At 39.0% G+C, this 13,330-nt stretch overlaps 1 protein-coding gene across 2 annotated transcripts in view; it reads left to right on the top strand.

Moving 5' to 3' along the window:
- VAT1L (vesicle amine transport 1 like) overlaps positions 1-13,330 on the top strand; it is a 55,304-nt gene that overhangs the window by 19,743 nt on the left and 22,231 nt on the right. For both annotated transcript variants that reach the window (XM_033069561.1, XM_033069560.1), the window contains exons 4-7: positions 1,039-1,181; positions 3,852-3,955; positions 4,787-4,842; positions 6,549-6,743. In XM_033069561.1, the coding sequence (XP_032925452.1) occupies positions 1,039-1,181; positions 3,852-3,955; positions 4,787-4,842; positions 6,549-6,743 (498 nt within the window). The remainder of the gene's footprint in view (positions 1-1,038; positions 1,182-3,851; positions 3,956-4,786; positions 4,843-6,548; positions 6,744-13,330) is intronic.

Below are 13,330 nucleotides of genomic sequence, written 5' to 3'. Positions count from 1 at the left end.
GCTGATTACTGGGATGTGCAATTAATAATCAGGGTTTCTGCTTGGAGTGAACAAAAATGTGTTTATCCCTGGGTCATTTTACTAGTCATGCATGCAGTTTACAAATTACAGTCTTTAGGCTGTAGATGTAAGTAAGAGTCTGCTGAATTCCATCTGACAGTTTTTTTAGAATGACAGTGCCATTTTTTAAACTACTGGCTGTATCTCTGTATCTGTGCTGGCTCCAGTGGAATAATGTCATTGCAAGAAAAGGTAGGGTGTGGCTACCAAAAGTTTTTTTTTCTGTTGTTGGTGTTTTAAGAGTAAAACAAAACCTAGGGTGATAGAAAGATGACGTGTTGGGATGGTTTTTGAAATCTAGATGGCTCAGCTGTTAAACAGTGCTTCCCTTCTCTCAGCCTCATTAAATTAGAGGTTAAAATTCAATTAAGGCCTTTTGGGGCCCAAAGCTGGAAACTCAAAGTAAAGATGTCTGATTGCAGAAATTCTTCAATGCCCCAAGTCCTACCTAAAGGCTGGCATAACATCTGATGGACCCCACTGGGTTCCTGCCAAGACCTGGAGGAAGAATGATTTTCCTGGGCATGCTCTAAGCTGTTTTATCCCCTTTGCTGTTGATCAGTTTTGAACCTGGGGCCCTGCCTAAGCAGACCTCTGTCAGTGTGACTGGGGGCTATTCCTACATTTTGAACAATCAGTAATAACTATTGTTATCAATAAGAGGTAAAGCAGATTTTCCTTATGCAGCTTTTGTTATAGCAACGTGCTGTCTCCCACTGAAACCATAAGAAGACACAATCCCTTAGGAATGGCAGACTAGACCCACTGTATTAGGTTTGCTTTGTCTTCAGAATATCCTTGTGATTTAGGTGTCTTTTTTTCCTGTGGCTGAACGGCATTTCAGTGGAAATAAACTTGTTAGGGAAGAACTTGCACATATTTGGTCTTGGGTTTTGCTGTACCATGAGTGAATTGGCAGCTGCAAACTCTGTCAACCAATTTCCATGTCAGTGAACTAACATAATAATGTGTTTACAGGGTCAAGCTGTTGCTCAGCTCTGTTCAACCATTCCCAATGTTACAGTTTTTGGAACAGCTTCATCTTTCAAACATGAAGCAATCAAAAATTCGGTAACTCATCTGTTTGACAGGAATGCAGACTATGTTCAAGAAGTAAAAAGGTAATCTTGTCTTTTCCTGAGTCAGGTCTGAATAATATCTGGCAGAATACTATGAAAGGCACCAGGCTGATCATATTTATGGCAAGATACTACATTTGTGAGTTTGGGAGCTGTAGTTTATTCCAGTTATTCCATCTGTCCACTAGGGACAGGATAGCAAGCATCTCCCTGTGTCTTGATAAGTACCATAAGATTTTTCAATCTGTGTCCCTATTTGGACATCCGTTGTGAGCAAAGGAGATTAAGTGAAAGAAACAAAAGGTCTTAACAGAAGGATGCACTTTGCCTTCATTTGCATATGTACTTGCTCACTGTAATGCAGCAAATAAGATATTTTCAGTGGATTTGTAAGGTATCCAGGTTTTGGAGTTCTCTGGTGTGCTTTTATCTGCCCAGGTTTTTATCCTTTGCCAAGGATTGGTATCAGAGCACTCGATGTCTGCTTTAATTTCAGATCCTTAGATTTTGTTTGTTTGCATTCAGATTAAAATCATCCTGTTGCCTTTTGAAGTCATCATGTGTGTTTTTGTTTATGCTTTCAAACATTTTGTTTTTCAATTTGTCTAACTATTGATACTGGTGTTGGTGCAGGTGGCAGAACTACTCTCTGGGCTGTTAGCACTGCAGGCTGGTATTGCAGGAGAAATCAGGGTGGGTACAAGATGTAAAACATGGGTGTAACAAGCTAGTTTGTTCTTTCCTGGCACAGAGGTGTTTAATATCAGCTCAATGAATAGTCCTGATTGCAAGACAGAAGTGGCACCCAGAAGAATATGCCAGTACTCTGAATTATTACTCAGATCCTTCCGTTTTCACTTTGTTTTGAAAAGATTTTTAATAAAGCTACAGCAGAAATTCTGAGAATGTTGTTTTGACAAATTGTCTTTTGGCAGTGACAGCAAGGGGAATGGTGTAGTTGTTTGGTATGATGGATATTAACTGTTTACTATGTTCTGCTTAAAGTGTTCATTTCTTAAAAGTCTGTGAGCAGAAAAGGATGGAGATGTGATGGAGAAAGGGTAATGGTAGGAACCTGCTTTATTGCAGGTCACTGGGGCATTCATCAGGGAGAAAACTCAAAAATGGAGCAAAACCAAAGCAACCACCAGTAACTCCAAGCAAATGAAAAAACAAAAATAAAATCCATAAGAGATGTTATGAACATAGAACTCTTCATAGGGGATGAGGAGTCGGTTCAGAGAAGCCACCAAAAGCTTTTTCATTGTAAACTTTTTATTCCTTTACAGTGGAGGCTCATCCAGTGGCCTAAATAGAAACAATTTGTTGTCCCCAAATGTGGCAACAGTACCAAGGAGTGAAGTTGCCTGGCTTTGCTGATGTTTGTAACCAGTGGATGTCTGGGTCTAACCTTGATTTTGTGAGGAAGTAGAAAGATGCATTGCAAGCCATAAATCTTTGCCTCTCCCCTAAATCGGGATATTCAGCGTATTTTTTTTCTTCTTCAGCATCATATTGACATTGCATTGACAGAGCTGTTGGAAAGTTATAAATATGCAAACTGTTTATTGGAACAGTATAAAATGGCCTGATTGCAACCCTTGTGCTGGATTTCCAGTTCTTGGTGACTTCTCTTTATGCTTAAGTCTTTGCTGATATCTAGCTGATGAAATAGCTGAAGAAGACGACTCTTTAAATTACTTGCAAGTAATTAATTTCATGATTATAAGCCGCACCATTTTGACTAAAATTTTGCTCCCAACCTGGAAATGCAACTTACACTCAGGAGCAGCTAATATATGAAAAAAGTTCAGAAATTTCCCAACCCGGAAGTGCAGCCAAGGTGCCGAGGGGAGCACCTGCCAATAAAACCTGTGACTGCGCGATTGTTACAAATTGGTTACTCTGTTGCGCGGCAGGGGGAGGCGGGCTCCATGCTGGCAGCGTAGGGGGGGAGGTGGGGGACTCCGTGCCTCCCTCCTGCTGCTGCCGCGGGTGAAGGTGGGCTCCGTGCCTCACTCCCACTGCCGCCATGGGTGCAAGCGGGCTCCGTGCCTCCCTCCCGCAGGCACCGTTGGGCAGCGCCAGGCCAGGGCGAGTGATCCCGTGATTCCGTTACAAATTCATTACTTTGTTGCACGCGGGTCCTCGCTGAGAATGAAAGTGCAGCTTATATTCCAGTGCGGCTTATACTGGACAAAGACCTAAACGTTGCCGACACCCAGACATGCGGCTTATAATCAGGTGCGGCTTGTAATCGTGAAATTACTGTAGTTTTGTCAGAAAATAAATTAGGATAAGATCTGTTTCCTGACAAATTCAGAAAAATAATATTAATGTGAATAAGAAAAATATCCTTTTTCTCTATAATATTCATAAAACATGCATTCTCTGACATTCACATTCAGTTGAAAAAGAACTTTGTATCTGCTGCTTGTCTTTTGATAATAACATTCTTCTGAAAGCCTTGAAAAATGGGGAACAAGATGGTTTCCCCCTCTTTAAAGCATAAGAGGCATGGGTTGGCTGAAAAACTTGCATTGTGCCACTGAATGAGTCTGAAATGTTTTTTGATGAGGGAAAAGTTTTCACATAGTCAAAGTCTCAACCTTAGAGTCCTTTCTAAAGTACCTGGAGAATGTTAGTATTTTGTTAACCAGACTTACCAGCCCTGTCTATCTTACTGCAAAGAGTTTTTTCCCTGCTTTTTAGAATCTCAGTGGATGGAGTAGATATTGTTTTGGACTGTCTTTGTGGAGAAAATACTGGAAAAGGCCTCAGTCTTCTCAAACCACTTGGGATTTATATTTTATATGGTGAGTGGGAAAAAGCAGGTACATATTTCAAAACTAAAGCTTGGCAGAACTGAAAAGCATCCATGTCCCTTCTTCCTGAACTGGTGATTGACATGTTATGCTTTCTCAGTTTGATCATTTCCAGTCAAGGGTTTTAGTGAAGCTGACCATGGACTAAATTATTGATAAATAAATGTTAATACAAAAAAAAATCTTGAAAAAATATTTATTAAAGTAAATCCAAAATTGAAACTGAACACACATTACAGATTGTTAAACATCATTGAGTGGTACAGGAGAAAATTTGGCTCTCTCATTCTAAGAATCATTGTGTGGCCAAGGAAACTGCAATATAGTTTTTGTGAGAGGGAAGCTTGAAAGACAATTTCAGGAAGAATGCTTTTGGTTTTGTATGACATGACTTTGAGGAATCCAACCCAGGCTTCTGCTCACAAATTTCCACTCCTGTTTGTGGACTGCTCCTCACATGGAGTGGACACATCTCCCCCGCAGTTCTGCCAGGCTGCCCTACTGTGTGGGGAAGCTCCTGTTGGAGGGGCAGCTGAAGGGCTTGCTGTATTTTTGGGAAGATGCCCAATAGAACTTAACGTGGCTTTGGCAGATTTCATAGATTGTCCGCATCGTCTCAGACTTCCTGTAAGCCTAGAGGGCTTGGTCACCTTGGCCTCTCTGTTATTTATTCTCAAAGTATGAGTATTTCTACTAATCTCTTTTAAACCTGGGCATGTTTTTTTTCATAAATATGAATCATCAAGATGACTTTACATGTACTAAATGGTCTGCTGTAGCTTGTAATAATAAGTTGTGTGTGAATGTGCTCATCTTTTACAGGTTCATCTAACATGGTTACTGGGGAGACAAAAAGCTTCTTCAGTTTTGCAAAATCAGTAAGTGTGTCTTTGATTATACTCTTTCCACTAACTTCAGTCTTTCCAGTAGCATTTTCATCTTCATCATTTTCATTTATCTCTACTGAGTCGTTACTTTTGCATGTTGTGTTTTTGTGCCATGTTTTCATCTGGCAGCTCAGTTAGACCAGAATTGGGTCTGTGTGTATTTCATATTGCCATTGAAATTGTCTGTGAGACATAGATCTCTTACATAGCTACATTTAGACTACATTATTTATTTGCTTGTGGCAGAATATCACACCCATGGATATGATTAACTGTACCCTGTAGATTCCTGGTATCTGAAAACACTGTCAGGACTGTGCAGCAAATTAATGGAGATATATCTTTTAAATGGGGGATGTGTTCAGTCATTTTCAGCTTTTCAGAAGTTTGTTTCATACAGAAGCAGTTCTCCATGTTCAGGTGACATCAAAGAGATGATGATGTGGCATTTGTTTCCTAATTGATGATGTCAACAACTTGAAAGTTAAAATGTTAATTCTTTTTTTTTTCTTTAGCTTACTATAACAGTAGAAATCTGTGCAGAAATCCTAGAGATCAAAACTAGGACAAATATATCATATAAACTGCCAGCAAGAAATAAGTTAACCAGGAGGGAAAGAGATTCTTTCATAAGGAAAAAACATAGGGAAAAGTCTTTTTTGAACATATATCCTATGATCTCCTTTTGCCAAAAGCTCATTTACAGCTTCCAGCAACAGCCCCTTCCCAGGAGGAATTGGCTTCAAAAGTCTCTATGTAGCTGAAAACAAGATAAGTCAGAGACTGTAGCACGTATCTGTTCTTGGCCTCCTACATTTTCTTAGCGGTTGTAGTGGGAGGATTCTTGTTATTGTCACACACTTGTGAACTAAAACAAGATAATCTTTGCTATGCAGCCTTTTTACTGTTAAATGTAAGAATGTCCAGGTGCATGGAATATGTAGGGTAGGTTGATCCAATGAAATAAATTTCAAATCAAGTCTTTTTCAGATAGTATTGGTATTTATTGACAGAACAAATATTAATAAATTGAATGAATTTTTAAAATACAGATTTTGTATACAAGTATAGCTAGTTTCTTTGTTTAATTATGTAGTAAAATTAACTCATCAAAATTGTATGAAAATTACAATTAAAATTTTACCATTCAAATGAAATTTGCAGGGAAGTGGCATCTCTCACTCTCAATGATGCTCTTGGGCTAAATGAAATAAAATCCTTTCATTAGATACTACGAGGTATGCTCGAGTGTCATAAACAAAATAATGGATGTAAAGTAACTGGCAGCTAAATAGGCAGTGCCTGGTTCCCTTGGTTTTGGGAAGAGTCATGGCCAAGAGTTGCCGGTGAACATCTGGGCACTTCAGTGGATGTCTGGAGATAGCAGGAGAGCAGAAGGGGGAAGGAAATCAAAACTCCTTACTGCCAGACCCTCCTATAAACCCAGACATGTTCACCATCCTTCTCACACCCAGACCTCCTCCAACATGAGTCTGTGTTTTATTTCTGCTTGTCAGTCAGCTACACACTTTCTTTCCTCATGCTTAAATCAAATCCTTGCTGCTTCTCTCGACTGTTGCTTCAGACCTGACAGATGAGTCATTTATCACATCTGCACTGACAGTTTGCTTGTGAACTTTCCTGTACGTTTCTTGAAAAATGTTTTTCTAACCATGCTGTTTCTTATTGGTTTCCAGTGGTGGCAGGTTGAGAAAGTAAATCCTATCAAGCTGTATGAGGAGAACAAAGTCATTGCTGGATTTTCCCTGTTGAATCTACTTTTCAAACAGAATCGAGGTGGCCTGATCAAGGATGTGATGGACAAACTCCTAAATCTATATAAGAGTAAGAAGATCAAGCCTGTGGTTGATTCGTTATGGGCTTTGGAAGAGGTAGGAGCAAAATCTCTTTCCTCATTTTGAAATTTCTGAAAATAGAGGTAAAATCATATTTAAACATGTTTTCGCGTTATTAGTGTGTTCTGCTTTTTAGTTTGTGCCTAAGTTGTCTCTAGAGACCCTGCTATTTGGAAAATCCAGGATCCAGAGTTGTCCCCATATTTCTGTACTAAATAACTGTTTCTTGAAAATGATAATAATAAATGTGGTTTTTTCAGTCTTGGAAAACTGTTTCTGTTTCCTAAGTGCATGAAACATATGACTAACAAGTGCAGAGTGACATGCAAACAGTGGAATTGAAAACAAGTTAGATTTTTTCCTCAGAATGCATTTTAGTACACAAGCTTTAGTTTCAGTGCCATAGTTGTTCTAGCAAACCTTGGAAGCTTCCAGGTTTTCTGGCACTTCTTGAAAACGTGTCCAAGACAAAGAAATCAGAACTCACTTTTAATGTAAATTGCAATTGTGGACTGTGGATTTCTTATGGTTATCTTTTTAATTACTCTAATTGCTCAGGTCTCCTGAAAGACATGTAAAGAAACTAACCTACTCACAACCTGGGCAGTTACAAATCCCTTGTTCAAAGTGCAATTTGAGACATTTATATTTAAGATGCTGATGAAGGAAGAGAAGTATTTTTGAAGGTGTGAACAGACATTACCATATGAAGAAATAACACAACTGTAGAGCACCACCAGATTAATAGTCATGGTTTGTGTGTATGTGAAGTACCCTGAGCCTGACACATTGCTGGGGATGATGTGTGGTCTGTGCTAGCTCTGCTGCGTGGGGTTGTGTCTATAGCATTGGATTTCACTGTTCAGAGGGTGCTGCAACAAAATTATGTCTGTGTTTGGACACAGTAGGTGGTGTTACCATAAGGAGTAGTAACCATCAGGCTCAATCCATGAGCAGTGCTGTATTTTGTTAAGACAATGGCTGGCCTGTGAGCTGTTTCCTGAGCCCAGTTTGTCCTGTGCTGTCCCTACAAATGCCCCAGTGCATCCCAAGGTGCCACTTCCTGTGGTAGAGCTGTGAAGGTTCCAGCCCTTGTGGGCTCCTTTGTAGTGACAACTTCCCCAGGAACTCCCTTTTTTTCCTCTGAAAGGTCTGCTTGAGGCCACATTGTCACCAGCAGCACCTGGGGGACACCTGGGACTGTCCCAGCTGGGGGCTCTGAGTGGCTCTTCTTGGCATCCATCTGCTCCAGGAATGCCAGATGCTGTGATAAAGAGCAGCTGCTCCAGCAAGACAAAATCCTCTGCTACTGCCTGAAAGAAGGAGCCTTTTGCAGAGAAGTATAAAATAGAAGTGGGATCATATTTATGTTTTTGATGTATGCTTTTTAAATTTAATTATTAAATAAGCTTATGAAGGAGTTAAAAAATTTAAGTGGCACAGGTCTCTAGACAAGCATTCTGCAATTTCTTTGTTCATGTAAAATATGTACTTTTCATGTATTGGTGAGTAAGAGAGGGATAATTAAAATAGTAACAGTAGCTTAAAAAATACTTGATCGAGGACATGCCATAATGTGAAAAATTACACAAGCTGATCTCAACAGTCAACATGATGGGAATTTGTTGGGAGAGTGCTGTTTGATAATATTTCATCTAACATTTGGCAGTAGCATACACCATCCCCTCCAATAGCTTGTGATATGTGTAAATACATCTGTTGTAAAGCACAGTCTAGAAAACTCCAGCTCATTTGTCACACCTGCTGGCTTTCCATGAGCTGTCTTTGGAATTGGCAGAGGAAGTGTGTGACTGTACCTTAAGGGATATGGTAGTGCAAGAGTTGTTTCTTTGATTGCGAAGTATTACTGAATTATTACTCATCCAGGGCATTATCATTTTAGGGTTATATTTTTGTTAGCATAAAAATAACTCAGGGCTGACTCTCAAGTTAATATGATACACAGAGAATTTGTCATAGCTGAGGACTATTGGAACTTGACTGAAAAAAGGTTGGTGGATTTTTGTTCTGTTTTGGTAGGTTTTTATTTTTAATTCCAGAACTTGAACATCTTCTTCTTTCAGAGGTGGACATTTGATTGTTTTTCACTTCTTGTGGGGTAGGTCTGATGTCCACTTTCACTTGATCTCTCCCAATAGGCTTTATTAGAGACTTAACCAATATATGGCCTGTCTTTACCAGGTTTCCTAAGGAAACTTCCTGACCCATAAGACCATTGAGAATGTGCATTAACTAGATAGTGGCAGAAAGATAAACTCCCTACATGGCATTTGAAAAATGAATGGCTGATTAATTTTCTGTGGAGGAATATTACCTTTTCCAGAGCCTCATGAGGGAATTCAAGTGTCCTCTGTCTGGCAGTTCTACCTTAGAGATTACCTTGAATACAGTCAGAGACATTCAAAATGAAAATATTGTAAGGAAAATTCTCAAAGGAGCGTTCACCATGGGATACCTTTCCAAATGTTTTGTTTTAAATACCTGAATGTATCATCATATACATAACAGGTTTGATCTCTGTATGAAAGGCATATCCCCAGCACATCCCTTCAGCTTTCTTCATTCACTCTGCATCTGCATTTGTTTTCATGTATTCCTTTGTGCAAATATCAATTCACAAATTAATGCACTCTCTAAAGTCAACATGGAAGACACGTGGTTTTGTTTCAAAGCTGTATTACAGTACAAGTGCTGCTCTTTTTGGTTCTGTGTCAGCTTCTGTCCCTGTGTCAGAGCAGAGAACAATGAGTTATATTCACAGTGGTGTTATCCTTTGCTGATCAAGGCTGGTGTCCTTGCATGATGCCCCAAAACTGAGGGCTTTATGTTCCAGTGCATGTGAGAACAGCCAGAGACAGGCTTGGTGTCAATTTTCATAGGTCTTCATGAAGTGTAAAAAAAACCACTTCATTATTCTAAAAGCCTGGTATGGTTCCTTGAACAGCATTTATTTCTTAATACTTTCTGCAGGAGTACACGGTTTGAATTTAAAAGAATATACTGATGAGAGAATATTGTAATTGCAGCGAGATTTTCCATTTTAAACTGTTTCAAGTGCCAGTAATACACAATTTAGAGAAAGTTATTAGATTCCCATTTGCCTATGATGAGTCTGTGTTAATGATGTCTAGTTGATTGTCAAATTATTTTAAAACTAGAACTGCTCAGAATTTATTGGATGGACTCAGTTTGATACTGTTCCTGTTGAACCATGGAGGTTTGCCCGAGTGTCCATGAGATCATTCCAACTAGGATATAAACCCTTCAAGTGTCCTCCTTTCTCTGCTTTAGTGCTGCATCCAAAGGCCATGAAGTCTGTGGAAGGATTCCTGGTTCCACTGGCCTTTGTTTTAGGATAAGGATTGCCCTGCATCTTCAGTGCAGGCTGCTTAAACAAATTTGCCAACTGGTTGGAAAGAGGAACTTAGAAGTAACTCAGTTTTCTTCAGTGCATCAGATTACTGCTGGCACAAGAGAACTCTGGATCCAGACTCTTGACTGCTGCTGTGGAGCAAAGCTATTTGCATTGCTGTGTTAGCTGCTGGTGTTTGTTTGGGAAGGGTAATTTTAATCTGAAATTTACATCCATAAATCCTAGTAAAGCCAAATCTTATCTCAAGTAGGCAATGAGAACCACTTTATTGTGGAAAAGTAAGAAGGATTTAACTAATAGAGACAGTAACAAAATCCACAGATCTTTTAAAACAGAAATACAACTTGGGAATTACTCATCATGAGATGAAAGAAGTCATACAATAAATTAGCTGCTGGTGAGATATCTTGCTGCTTTGCAACTATTTGTTTAGGCATTCAAGTGTTTAAAAGATGATATGATTTGTAGATGGCACATGCTTAAAATGCTGCTCTGTAGTAAAAAGCTGTTTGTCTGGTAGGATTGCATTTCAGTACAAATAGCAGAGTTTAAAAGAGAATTTGTATTCAGTGAATATTTTGAGCTTTTTAGTTGTTTTTTGGTTAGTGACTATTTACCACTTGTCTTCATTCTGATTAATTTGTACTGTGCATTTATGCATTAGCATTCTCCTGAGGGCTTTGTACAGTAGTCAATTAGTAAGCAGGATGAAAATTGACAGTTCTCAAAAAAATCCAGTGAGTTGAATAAAAACAGCCACCTTGCACTTTTCTGTTAAAATTCTGTGGTTTTCATCTCATTATAGTTGCAAAAGAAAGTTTACGTTCAAGGTGGAACAGTTTATTGACACAGAAGTTAAATGTGCCTTCTCTGGTGATTTGCAGCAGTCAAAGTTAGCATTGAACATGTGTAAAACAAGCCCCACAAATTCTCACATAGAAACTGACCACTCATGGTCATCAAAATATCTTGGGCACCTTTCCCTTCACCTGAAACTGCTCATTTCTGACTACTCTCAGTGGTCAGAAAGTTTTCAGACTTGGATGTTTTGATCCATGTGGTTCATGGGTGAGATTATGGAAAAACATCCTGACTACAGGTCTGTGTCATGTACCAAAGGATTCATTGCATTCCTTTCTCTCAGATGATTTGAAGCAGTGCCCTGCTATGCAGCAATGATGGTATCAAAGGCGCGACTGCTTTAGGGTCATGAAGAGTGATGAGACACTGAAACCTGTGTAATACACCCAGGAATACACCATGGCACTCAGCTGTGACCAAGATCAGTGGCATCAAGGCACCAAATATTGCAGATCATGATATGACTATCAGAGAGCTCTAGTGACTGTGCCCTGTGCTCAGTACATAGAATATTTTTAAGTGGAAAGTGCCCTGCACCTTAATTTAGTTTGTAATGAGCACTGCACTGAGTTCACTGGGAGGTTTTGGCTGAATAATTACGAGAGATTTTAATGTAAGGTTTGTATTATTTTTCCTTTGTGGGGTAATAACATTGATAGATAATGCAGAGAACAGATATATGTGAGAACAGCAACATATGAGAAAATGTGCCTTTTAAAGGAAATTACTGTAGGTCTAGCTGTAAATATAGTTATTTTCTGAGCAAGATTTCCTGCTCTTGAAGCCAGACCTTTTCTCTAATAATTTGCTAAGGAAACCCAAGAACCTGAAGCTAAAGGAATGCAGTGCAACTGATCATCTTACAGTGACATTATTGAGTGCCTGCTGATACAGAAATTTCCTGTAAAAGACACATTTTGTCATATGTTGCTGTTCTCACGCTCTGTTCTCTGCAGTAGCTATCAATGTTGTTAGCATGCAAAGGAAAGAGCAGGAACCCTACTTCAAGATTACAGCCTTATTGAGTTCCAATCAAGTGACAAGAACTGGGTGAAGGAACATTTTCCATACAGTATTTAGGGCATATTTTGGGGAGGGCAAAGCAAGCACAATATGTCTGGTTTTAGCATTACTCACTGGCTTCAAACAATTCAGATACTCTAGAACTGTGTTTTTCCACTGAACTAATCCTCTCCTATAAAATACCATCTCAGTGCAGGCTTTTAAATATCAGCAATATTATTATTTGAGAGGCAGGGGGATGGGAAATCTCAAACCCATGATATCAGAATAATAACAGTGGACCCCCTAAAGGAGAGACTTTAATTTCATCAAAAGCTATTTATGCATTTCTGTGATCTTGGCTTCAGGGTAAAAAGCCTGTCGTGTATCACTGTAGTGAGACCTAGAGAAAATTGACCCATTAGTTACTTTTAATGTAGAAAGAGGGCAGTCTAATAATACCAGATCGAGCTGGTATCTTGTTAGGAATACTAAATGCCATCCCAGGTCTACTTTTCCCCAAATAATGATAATGTTATAATGTGTGCAGGGTTTTGTCTTTACTACTTGATGAAAACATTCTCTAGCAGAACAAATTATACCTTTTTTGAAGTCAGAGACTTTTACAGTGTTTATTTTTCAGGGTATGCAAAACAACAGAGTACCAGGATAAAAGTGGAAGTACATTTATAACCAAAGTAATAACCCACTCTGAAATACAGAAAAGATTAATTTTTTCATAAGCATAAAACAATTTACTTTGCAGTCATATGATGTCAAAAGAGGGAACTGCAGCTCATTCTGTGAAACCTCCCACGAGCTTGTCAGTGCATCTGTGCTGTGATTGCTCCTCCAGCATTACAGAGAAGACTCTGCTTATTTTGAGTATTACTTTGACAGGGCAACTTCTTTGCAGTTATTCATGATCAGCTTTCCTGATGGACAGTTGTTAACTTTGCAGATACCCTGTCCTCTGATACTGCCTTGGAACTCTCTTTGTTCTTCCTGTGTGGGTATTCTGTTCCTCTGACTGTATGAAATAAATGCTTGTATTTCAAAGTACATTTAAATGCTTTATCTGTTCATCACTACTGTTTCCTTGTAGACACACAGGTCTGATACAAGCTTAATACAAGCTTCGTGCAGATATCAAAGCATACAAAAATGCAAGGAGCTGTGTCTTATTGATGTAAAAGGTCCGAAAATAGATGTGGGGAAAGCAGACTGAGAAACAAAACTTGAATAATTCACGGCAGCTTGATTCAGTGTTCACAAGCAAGTTATACACAGTGGCCAAAGTATCTTTCAAATGTGGGGAATCACAGATCCATTGAAAGATTTGGGTTAAACAAGGCCTTAAAGCTTA

Source organism: Catharus ustulatus, chromosome 11 (genome assembly GCF_009819885.2).
Source record: "Catharus ustulatus isolate bCatUst1 chromosome 11, bCatUst1.pri.v2, whole genome shotgun sequence".
Taxonomy (NCBI): Eukaryota; Metazoa; Chordata; class Aves; order Passeriformes; family Turdidae; genus Catharus; species Catharus ustulatus.
The sequence above is the reverse complement of the archived record's forward strand: the minus strand, read 5'-3'. Positions and strand labels throughout refer to the sequence as shown.